The sequence below is a fragment of the Microtus ochrogaster genome, unplaced genomic scaffold, assembly GCF_000317375.1.
Source record: "Microtus ochrogaster isolate Prairie Vole_2 unplaced genomic scaffold, MicOch1.0 UNK17, whole genome shotgun sequence".
In the NCBI taxonomy this organism is placed as follows: Eukaryota; Metazoa; Chordata; class Mammalia; order Rodentia; family Cricetidae; genus Microtus; species Microtus ochrogaster.
Window position 1 is genome coordinate 1253438 of NW_004949115.1, and position 12384 is coordinate 1265821.

Here is a 12384-nt window from a genome sequence, read left to right on the forward strand (position 1 = left end):
GGAGGGGGGGAGGTTGGGAGGGGGGAGAGTGGGAGGAGTGGGAGGCTGGGAGGAGGCGGAAAATTTTTTTTTCTTTCTTAATAAAAAAAATAAACAAAAAAAAATTTGACGATTTCTATGGCATATTTAAGCTGCAGTTGTACGTGCTGTTCTTGAATTTCTGCTTTTATCTTTTCATTTATTTCAGAAAGCACCTTCTACTGGCAGAACTTAACAATCATGAACTCGCTCTTCCAGATTCTGCTCTCTACTCCTGGCAAATACTCCCTAACCATTTCAAGTCATGCCTGTATCACTGACATTTTTAAATCTAACCTTAGTGAATTTTTGTTAAGGATTTTCTTTTAAATTTTTAATAAAGAAAAACTAATATTTGATGTAAAGTAGCATATCTACAGGTTTTGGCAGCAAAGATATGGATATTCTTAATGAAAAGGCCATAAGTATCCATGAAATATTCTCCTTTTTAAAAGTTTAATGATATACTCATTCCAAAGCAGACGCAGTTACAAGAAGATTAAATGAATTCCGATTCCCAGTTAAAATAACTAGAAGACCTCTTGTTCAATAAATATTTTATGCCTGCTTACTGTGGGCAGAAATAAGACAAGAATCCTTCAACATTGCACCAGTTAGATCAAGCAGCAAGGTTAAAGCAGAGGAATAATTTTGGGAAAGAAAATTGGAAAGCTAGAAGTTATGGAGGACATCTATCATCTCAATACTCAAGAGCCTAATGCAAGAAAATGGCCACAAGTTTGAGGCCAGCATTATCTACATACAGAGTTCCAGGACAGGTAGACCACAGAGTAAGACTATTTTAAAACAAAACAAGAAAGAGTGGGAAAGAATGGAGCTGAGGTTACACCTGGATAGGGCATTTGCCTAAAACCTGCAAGGCCCTGAGCTCAATCCCTAGCACTACATTCAAAAGGAGAACATTTTACAATGGAGGAGATAAAGCCACGATTTGCAAATGATATGACTCTATGACTGAAAACGAAGGTATTTAAACTACTATAACAGTATGATGAGTTTACAATTATATAAAAAGCTAACATTAAAAACTCAACAGCCTTGTTATAGGACCACTTTAGGAGACTTAATAGGAGAAAATATCCCACCTATACAGGGCAAAACAAAGTATTTTGTAGCGAATTTAACAAGAAAATGCACAAGATTTATAAGAGGAAAAGTTTAAAACACTTGTGAAGTTCACAGACAAATAAGTAAAAAAAGAAATTCCATGTTGTTAAATAAAGGAATTCAACATTTCAAAAGTAAACCACAAATTTTTGTTAGAAATTTTATACAATGAAAATAGATTTAGATGGCAGCTGTAAAGTTTATATGGAAAAAACTTAGCAATATCTTCGAAGATAAAGAACTGTAAAAGGAAAGAAGTGAGTGGACCCTCCACCAGTCAGATATGAAAGTGGAGCATAAGTTTCAATTATTAAAATAGTTTGAGTCTTAGATTTGAAGAAATTGAATACTGGAAGATTATCGGAAAGGAAGTTCATATGAATTTGGTATACAGAAGCCACTCTTTATCCAAAGAGGATAATTTATAAGATCCCACATAGGTACCTGAAACTGGGAAGTACCCAAACTTATGTATACTGTTTATTTTTTCCATGTACACAGGGTAATCTGACACATTCACATCATTGCACATAAAATAAAGGTAAATAAATTATAAAAAAAATCTTTAAGAATTTGAAATTAAACTAAGTCCTATACAACTGAAAGCACTGTCTCAAATAAAAATGAAATAAAGTGAAAAAGAGAGTTGACTGTATGCTAAGTGCAGTTATTGATATGTTCTGAAATATGACACCTTCCCTGCCCGCCACCAGGCTGGCCTTGAACTCCCAGAGATCAGCCTGTATCTGCCCCCAAGTGCTTTGATTAAAGGTGTGCACCACAATCACCTGGCTTTTACTTATGTTTATTTTCTCGTTGCTTTTCCTAAATGTATGTCTTTGAGAAGGTTTTTGATCTTGAATATATAAACAGTTGTGAGCTGCCATGTAGGTGTTCGGAATTGAAAACAGTTCCCCTGAAGAATAGTGCTCTTAACCACCAAGTCGTCTCTCCAGTACCCTTTTCTTCTCCTTTCATTTCTTTCCTTTCCTTTGCTTTATTTCCCCCTTACCCAAGACTGGAAGCTAAATGATTATGGTGTTTTTCTTTGCATGTAGAGTGTATTGCCTCAATCTGGAGATATTGATATTAAATTGTGGCCATCTAGAAGCAAGGAGACAGAGAACAAAATGGACCTTGAAAATATGACTCATGTTGGCTACAATCTTGCTGAGGTCAGCACTCAAGATGGTTACCAGAGCCACCCTCTTAAAAGCTTCCATCTTAGTGAGCTCAACACCCATGCTGTCTGCAAAGGGCCTTCACTAAAATGTTTTGAACTGTGAGCCCCCTCTACCCACCCACCCACAAACACACACACAGGGACAGACATGGGCACACTAAGAGAAACAAATAAAATTTGAAATTAAACTCAGTGTACGAGAGAGTCACAGAACACAGCAACAAACCAAAACACAGATATAGCAAAATGTATAGACATTGTAAGAACTTAACAATAACTAAGAATAATATGAAACAAGTGTAGCAGTATATTTGAATAAGTTCTTTAAAACTAATAAATCATTAATTTTAATAACTTTTCGGCTTATTATTTTCAGACAGTGGCTGGCTTCACGCAATTGAAATCATGATAAATAAAACGACAAATCAGGGATGACTCCTGTATAACGATGATGGCATTGGAAATGAGTGGAGAAAAAGATACCAGGATGGGTCCCACGGGTAAAAAATAAATTGACATACTGAAAGAAAATCTTTGAGAAGTAAGGTATATATAACCTTAAAGTGTTCAAGATTTGTTCAGCTAAAAGTCCATATATATGACTTAATAAAAGGATCTTTGAGAAACAGAGACTTACAAATGTATATGCTTTCATGCACATACCCAGCAAAACCAAGGACAAAGGAGAAAATAATGCAACTCACAGTATGTGCACAGAAATAATCTTACTAACAAATAGCTCGGCAAAATAGGAAATTACCAAAACTCCACCGGAAAAAAAGAGCAAATGTTATGAGTATATAAGTCGTAGAAAAAACAAATGACACCTCTATCTGTGAGAAGCATATTCTTCCTCATAAAAAGAGAAACGCAAGCTGAAAGTACACTGACAGATCACCCTCCTACCATACTGACAAAGGGGAACGTTTCACAGTAATGGCGATAAAGCTGGATGGAAATGTAGCTTCTTTTTTGATCCTGAATCAAAGGTAAATTATATATAGCTGACAAATGGTGATCTGATGAGATCTGTAAAAAAAATCACAGGTGCATACATATGCAGGCAAGATTTTTTTGTGTGTTTGTGTGTGTGTGTGTGTGTGTGTGTGTGTGTGTGTGTGTGTGTATCCGTGTCCAGTGATCCAGGAACTCCTCATAATTTATCTTAAAGATTCATGCTTATTGATGCAAAAAGAGTAAATCCTAGGAAACTCAGTTGAATGGCCCATCTACAAAATTCTATACAGTCATTTCAAGGCTTGGTATTTCCTTAGTGTTCACGTTCTATCCAGTGAATTTCAGCACAGGTCCCACTTACTGCTGAATCCCACAAAACTACCTCCTCACAATCACGCCATCATTCTCTCAACATCTAACTTCTGGTATAACTAAATATATATAAAAAGTCTCCATGCACTTAAGTTTCCTCCATTTTGAAAAACTACCTGGTGATATCCATTTGATTTTCTTACTCCTCTAATGATATGCTACAGCTTCATTATATGCAATAATAAAGCTAGAAGGAAAATGTCATTAAGTCAAATTTTGCTTTTTGGGCAACTGGATATAGCTGGCTTTCCATACATCACTCTATCTAATACAGATAGAAAAGAGCACTAATGATGTGGGAGTGTCATATATCAATCTGTTGATTTCATTGGTTAAGCAATAAAGAAACTGCTTGGCCCTGATAGGTTAAAACATAGGTGGGAGGAGTAAACAGAACAGAATGCTGGGAGGAAGAGGAAGTGAGCTCAGAGAGACGCCATGCTCCTCTCTCCCGGGTAGACGTGATAGCTCTGCTCTCTGAGGCACTCGCGATGAAGCTCCAACCCAGGATGGACATAGGCTAGAATCTTCCCGGTAAGCGCACCTTGGGGTGCTACACACCTTATTAGAAATGGTCTAGTCCAGGTGTGAGAGTTAGCCGAGAAGAGGCTAGATATAATGGGCCAAGCAGTGTTTAAAAGAATACAGTGTCCATGTAATTATTTTGGAGCATAAGCTAGCAGGCGGCCGGGGTGCTGGGGACGCAGCTCCGCTGCTCATATTTCTACACACTGAATCAAAAGAGCCACTATAAACTAAAAGATACTTCTCTCAGTCTCAAGACTCACTGTTATCTTTCCTACTACCCCATCTTAACATACACATAAAGATGCTACCCTTACTCACGAGGGTGTGTGTGTGTGTGTGTGTGTGTGTGTGTGTGTGAGAGAGAGAGAGAGAGAGAGAGAGAGAGAGAGAGAGAGATTTTTTCTGTTCCTCTAGAGAAGCCTAACTAACCTACATGGTTTATGATAGTGATAACAGAGCTTTAACATTCTGATAGATAGAGTCCAGGTATTGACCCTCCCCACCCAGCAGCTATAATTGATCTAGGGAGATGGTAGAGTACACAGAAAGTTGGGAGGCTGGTTCAAAGTGGTAGTCAACAGCAGCCTCTAGGAGATCATTATCCACGACACATCTTTTTTAGAGTTACCCACACTTTTATAAGCAATCCCTTACTCATGATCAGTTAGCAAACCCAATAAAGTCATTGTCAGCAACTTGGAATTTGGCTAAATCCTACTTTGGTCTGTTATTGGTGCCCACCTGGGGTGAGAAGAAGTTTATTTGCCTCTTCCCAAGAGAAGTTTAATGTAACAATTCTAAAGGCCATATACAACAAATAACGTATTCAAAAAACAATCTGAATTTGGTAGTAATGTCCAAATTACAAAAACAAACAAACAAAAGCCCTCACTAAGGTGAAGAGCCACCCTTCCTGAATAAGTGTGGCTACCACTATTCCCCCAAAGAGCATCTCACCACAGCAAATGGGGCACATCATAGAAAACTTCAACTGGTCAGAGGGATCAAGGGAGGAAATTAGTGTATTGTGGGGAGCCCAGCCCTACATCACCATTCCTGCATCTATGGCTCATGGGACATCACAGAAGAGGGGATGGAAAGAGTCTAGGAGCCAGAATACCAAGAAGTTTGCTGTGAAACAGTCAAGACTGCCATAATATCAGTATGGGACAATTTTATGGGGTCCCAGTCCTTTACAAAGAACTACTGGCCTCTCCCAGGGATGAACCCCCCTGTTCGCTGTTCGGTGAGAGTGGTCAGTCCTGAAACCATATACATAGAAATAACAGAAACAGATTCAGTAGGTTGCATGTATGTTTGTATGCACATACACAGACATACATATGTATGCATATGTAACAATAATAAAGAAAAGTGGCCATCAACTTTGGAACGTGGAGCTATGGGAGGAGCTTGAGGGAGGAAAAACAAGAGAAAAAGAAATGCAATCTATTTCGATTAAAAACATTCACAAAACAAATTCTATGATATAGAAAGTGTACAGAAAACAATTGTCTCTTTAATTCTGCTGTTCGGTTTAAGCAGTAATTTCTTATTACAATTCAGTGAGCTTTTAGTTGGACTGGCAGTTTGTTTGACATTTATGGTGGTTGGTTGCTATGGAAACAAATACCTTTAGTCCCCGAGGTCCTGGAGGTCCTTCTGGACCTGGAAATCCTGGCAGACCTGGATGGCCTTCCAAACCTGGAAATCCTCGTTCTCCCTATAATTGAACATATAAAAGAATGTAAAGGAAAGTCATTTGTGAACTTTTAAATACAAGCATGGCTGAATTTCAGAAAGTTCAAATGACTGTCATATGAATGTAACATAATATACTGATACTATATGTCCACAGTATCTACTAATATGGACAAATCCAGAAGATGTGAGCAGAAAAACATAAATCATCCAAAATGTATATAATATATAGTAAATGTAATCTCTTTACTACTTGAAGAATTAAACAGTATCAGACATAAAGTGAGGATATAATAGCAAGAGTTTTAACCTCAACTCAATTATAAAGAAGAAGGAAAAATAAGATTTTCACCATTTTAAGAGCTATATTATCTCAGATTATTGAATGGTCTGTTACTAGCAGAACTAGGACTAAAACTCTGATCAAACATTCCACTCAGATAGAAAAATAAGAAGGAAAAAAATCTAGATTCAGTCTGTTTCCCTAAGTACAAAACAGCTGCATGTTTGGATTTCAGCTGGTATTTAGAAAACAGCTCTGGCAAAAGCACCGAGTACGCCATGTGCACAGCAATGGATATTTTCAAAGCAAAAGTGCTATCTGGGTACAGGTATAAAGAAGAATAAAGCAAAGACTGAAAATAGAGGATGCTGGCTAGCAGGGTGGCTAGGCAGGTAAAGGCACCTGCCACCAGGACTAATGATCTGACTGAGTTCAATCCCCAAGAGCCATAGAGTCGAAAGAAAGACAACTCCTGAAAGTTGTCATCTGACCTCCACTCAGACACTGTGACATGCATGTGTGCACATACACAAACACAAATTTAAAAATTAATTTTTAAAAATGATATGCATTTTTAATTGAAATTGAATTACATCATTAATACCCTTCCCTTTTTTCCCTCCAACTTCTATCTGGTGCCCACCTTTCAAGCCTCTCATACCCTCCACTCTCAAATTGATAGGCTCTTTTTCTCTAATGATTTTTGTTATATACATATATGTATATGTATGCACAAGCAAAATTTTTAAGGGAGGATGACTTAATTATGTTTGTATCAATTAGGATATTATACCTTTTTAATGTTATATCCTGAAATTCCCTCACATTATCACAGGACTCAAGAAAAGCAGATAATATATAGTAGCAAAAAGAATTAGAAGAGCAATTCTGAGACTTTCAAAGGTAGAATATTTGCTAAAGTATATATATATATATACATATACATGTATATGTATATGTATATATATATATATATATATTTCCTGTGCAAGAATGAGCTAAATGTAGGGTTTTCCACCTAATTTATAAAATGAATAATAAGAAACGTTAAAGGTAGTTGTGTGCCTACCTTTGCTTCCTAGGTATTCATTTACTCCTTTTAAACCATTATAGATTTCACTATAATTTTCACACATTCATAGACTAAACATGAAATGGTATGCCTATTTCTGAAAGTCAAACTGTAAAACATTTTTAAAAAAATCAAAAAGTAAAAATAATCCTGACTTATCCTGAATGCCCATGTTTGGAGTTTTAAAAATTCCTTGTCAAGTAGTATTTTTCACCCTTTGTTATCTTTTAAATATTAGTATTACTCTAGACTGTGCCATTGACTTCTCTCTTTCCCTGGGAAGTCGAAAATAGTAAAGGTAAGTTCTTATTAGCAAATCTTAAGGATTTCCACTGGCACTTCAAGCTCAATGACTGTAAAAATAGTTTGCTTGAGTGTTTTTCCTTTGCCAGATTCTTTAAACTCCTTCCAAGTTTTACTTCACTTGCCACTCTCTGTAGTAATATAAGCGGCGGGGCTGTGTCCCCAGCACCCCAGCCACCTGGCTAGCTTATGCCCCAAAATAATTACACGGACACTGTATTCTTTTAATCACTGCTTGGCCCATTTCTATCTAGCCTCTTCTAGGCTAACTCTCGCACCTGGACCAGCCCATCTCTAATAATCTGCTGTAGACCACAAGGTGGCTTACCAGGGAGATTCTAGCCTACATCCATCCTGGGTTGGAGCTTCATCACATGTGTCTCAGAGAGCAGAGCTATCCCCGCGTCCGCCCAGGAAAGGGGAGCATGGCGTCTCTCTGAGGCATCTGCCCCTGAGAGGAAAGCTGTTGAGTCTGAGCTCACTTCCTCTTCCTCCCAGCATTCTGTTCTGTTTACTCCTCCCACCTATGTTTTAACCTATGAGGGCCAGCCAAGCAGTTTCTTTATTACTTAACCAATGAAATCAACAGATTGATATATGACACTCCCACATCAACTCTCCATGACAAGACAAAGTAAAGTTGTTATTCCCATTTATGTGTGAATTCATGACAAAGAGAAGTTTTCTAATTTTTCCTAATGTAAACTTGATATATAGAACACCCATTGTCTTTCTACCACATCTGCTCATCTGCTTCGGTCAGATATTATGCTGGACACCACCTTCTCCTTTAGCCCTGCATGGAAACCATCATGGCTTCTTCAACTTTGGATTCTTAGTGTCCAATAGAACAAATATTCAGGTAACAATCTATTCAATAAATGAACTTCCTTAATGGGTTACACAAAATTTTTAGCAAATATTTTTAATTCAAATCCAGAAAAAGGTAAAAATTCAGATTTTGGCAAATTATACAAAAGGAAACCATTTTGTGACAGTCTAATTCATTTTTCGTGCAGTGATATCAAACCTCCAGCTTCACAAACACAAGCCAAGCACTCTACCACAGAGCACAACCCAGCTCACCAGTTTAAAAAGGTTAATTGACTGATTAACGGTGACTATGAGGCTTTGTAAGCACTTAGCCATCCTTCATCTTGCAGACTGAGAGAACTAAGCAGTAATAACTACATACATGGAAATTCACTATATGCTTCTTTTCTTTCAAAAGATGATCCCTTTCACTTTCTCCCTTCCCTTATGATCCCAAATGAACCCCTTTTAATATTTTGACACTATAGAAAGAATTTTTGTTGCAAAGCTACTCCCTTAAACATGTTCCCCACATAAGTGTTATGTAGAACAGCATTCAGCAACTCTTAATAGCTGTTCTGTTAGGAGACAGTGTGTTACAGGGCAGAATGGGACTTGAAAATAAGATTCAATAAAATAAATAAATGAACTTCTAGCCACCAGGACCTTTAACACCTCTTATTATGCTAATGAATACTTGTATAACTAACTGGGGTGTTCACTAAAGATACGGTCTCTAACTCTTCCTCAGATATAATTAGCAATATCCAGTCATTTTACTCATTTAAAGAAGTTTATTGAGTTACGAAGAAGGAAGAGTAATAATGGAAGATCTCTCTCTGTCTGCTAGTACAATTCTGCAATTCATTATCCTATTTTAAATTTCTAATTTTGATATCCGTTACTGACATACAAGGCTGGAATAAAAAAAAAACCTCAAGTTAAATGTCATCTGAGGCATATTCGGACTGGACTAAGAGCTAGGATTTCTTCTTACTATTATTGTTAAATTTTTAAAAATCCCTGTAAGGCTGGGTATGATGCCTCACACCTTCAGTCTCAGGACTTGGGAGGCAGAGCCTTGTTATTTGTGAATTCAAGGTTATCCTGACCCACTTAGTGAGCTCCGAGCCAGCTTGGACTACACAAAGAGACTCTATTTTAAAACAAAACAAACCCAATTCACTGGTAAAGTAAAAGCTTTCTAAAAAGGATTTTCATCTATATTTCATTTTGTTGATTCTTCCCAATTCCTACTCCCTGTTTTCTTCTCATTTACTTGTCCTTTCCCCTGCTGCCCCCTAAGATTTTTGGGTCAATGTGCAATAGCTATTGTGGGTTTTGTTATTGTCTGTGGTTTTTACTTTTAGGAACCAGGGATGTGTCACAGTTGGAGACTGTTTGCTTATCTTGTGCAAAGCCCTGGATACAATTCCCAGCAAAAACAAACCAAAAAACAAAGAAAAAAACTAAAATTTAACAGAACTTCCATGTACGAAGCCTAAAATATTTCTTAACCGGTGTCTTATGGAGGACGTGTGCTGATCCTACACACAGTCTCATCTTTGTGAGTTCCCCTGTAATGCAGTAGAATTCATTGCATTGATTTGTGTGCTGACAAAAGCCTAAATCCATTCATAAACAGGATTTGATTGTTTTAATTAGAACATACCTTTTCCCCCTTTATACCACTGCAGTCACATTTTGATCCAGGAGAACATCCGTGGCAGGCCTACAGGAGAAGAAGGAGAAATCATTGAATACAAACTTGAAAGCAAATATGACTTAGAACTTAACTGAATTCAGCAATTCAGACTTGTAGACTCAATACAAGGGAAAAATCTGAAAGGATATATACAAATGGCAATGGCATTTTATATATATTCAAGCTTTTGTTATATGCACTTCCCTTTCAACTTCCTTTTTAACAATGATCAAATGAAAGTTCTATAATTTTAAGCTAATAAATATCTTTTACATTTTACATTCATTTGTATGTGGGGGTGGGTGCATGCATGTTGTAGCATGAGTGTGGTGATAAAAAAATTAACATGAAGTTGATACTATGTAAGTTTCAGGAATACAATCAAGTTGCTGGGTTTAATAGCCATCTCCTTTACTTGTCAAGAACTATCTTTTTATTTTCTTCTTTTTGAGACATGGTCTCTCTACATAGCCCTGGCCACCCTGGAACTTAATGTGTAGACCAGGCTCGTCTTGAACTCACAGAGATTCCACTACCTCTGCCTACTGAGTGACAGGACTAAATGTGAGCACAGCAATGCCCAGCTGAATATCTTTTTTAAATATGCTAAAATAAAAAATAATAAATATGCTAAAATGAAAAGAAAATTCATATAACATTCTGGTTGATATGGTTTGTCCTTGTCCAGGCTGTAGGAGCACCTTACTTTTTATCCTAAGATCAGTGGTAACAAATTACTTCGCAATTTGTATCAGCAAATGACCTTGGAAACTAGCCAAGACTATCTACCACTTGAAGTCAGCTTGTTTCCTGGCATTCGTAAGTAATCACACAAGGATCATAAAACATGTAATGCTGTATTTTACCTCCTTTTTTCCGCTTGCTCCTGCTTTTTCATCAATAATAGCTCAATTTTTTAACCTTTCCGAGTTTACCACAAAGTCTAGATTCTCTGAATCATTACTAACAATTAAATTTAACTACACTAGGGAGTGATGTCCTGAAGCCAGAGAAATATATTTCTCTAATATAAAAACATATAGAGAATGGGAAAAGAGTGACATCTAACATCCAGAACTTTGTGTTATATTACTGTCAAGCTGAAATGCTTAGAAAAACTAATAATAATTGGAATAATATATACAGACAACACAGTGTTGATGTATAAGAAAGCAGAACACATTTTGTCAAACCAACTACTGAAAACATTTGTAAAAGAAAAATATAAAACACTGTTAATCACTGTTCCATCTTCATAGCCCATGGTTTAACAAGTAAGCCAGCCTCCTGTCTTGTCTTCCAAGTTTTCCTTTTTCTAGTCATTCCTGAAGAACCTCCCGAAACCCTTATCAACTGACTACTGCTCAAACTAGAAGACAGCATCCTGTTGAAACCTGTTTTCTTGATTCTAAAAGAAAGCTAAAATGGTGTAATGATAGAAGCATACCTCACACCGCAAGAGTGTGCTCCAGTAAAAGTGTACTCTGATACTTCAACTTAAATCTGTTGTGTGCCAGATAGCTTTTGGTCAACTTGATGCAGGCAAGAATCATTTGGAAAGGGGGAACTCGAAACTGAGAAAATAACCACTGAAGGAAACCCTATGGAGAATTATTTTTTCATAATGATTGATTTGGGAGGGCCCAGCCCACTGTGAAAAGTGCCACCCACAGCAGGTGCTCATGAGTTGTATAGGAAAGCAGGCTGAACAAGCCACAAGAACAAGCTAGTAAGCAGCGCTCCTCCGTGGCTTCTAATTCAGTTCCTGCCTCCAGGTTCCTGCCTTGAGTTCCTGTTCGGACTTCCCTCAATGATTGGCAGTGATTGGGTCATGAAATCAACATAAACCCACTCCTCTGCAAGTTGCTTTTGGCCATTGTATTTATCATAATAATATAAGGCATATTAGTTATACAATCATTACTAATATACACGGGTACTTAGAATACACTGTTTTCGGGATTACATGTTAACTACATTTTAACTCTAAGAGTTTCATATAGGCTTAATCATCCTTCAAATGAGAAGTGTTACGATTGAAGACAAGAAAACTTGTTAGGCACAAAAATATAAATATAAATAAACTCATACAAAACAGTAAGTTTAGGAACAGAAGCTAACACAAGATACCTAATTCTGGCTTATGCAAAGATGAATTATTGATTCTAAACTATGAATTTATGAAATTTAGAAACCACACATTCACAAATTCTTGAGAAAAGAATAGTCAACAGTCATAACACCTGGGTTAGACTGTGCATACTGTCAACAGTCATAACACCTGGGTTAGACTGTGCATACTGTCAACAGTCATAACACCT

The 12384-nt window shown here is 37.0% G+C and overlaps 1 protein-coding gene across 2 annotated transcripts in view; it reads right to left on the bottom strand.

The window, feature by feature from the left end:
- Col4a5 (collagen type IV alpha 5 chain) overlaps nt 1-12384 on the bottom strand; it is a 211133-nt gene that overhangs the window by 132602 nt on the left and 66147 nt on the right. For both annotated transcript variants that reach the window (XM_026789363.1, XM_026789364.1), the window contains exons 2-3: nt 10031-10090; nt 5820-5909 (exon numbers count right to left, since the gene is read on the bottom strand). In XM_026789363.1, coding sequence (XP_026645164.1) covers nt 5820-5909; nt 10031-10090 — 150 coding nt within the window. The remainder of the gene's footprint in view (nt 1-5819; nt 5910-10030; nt 10091-12384) is intronic.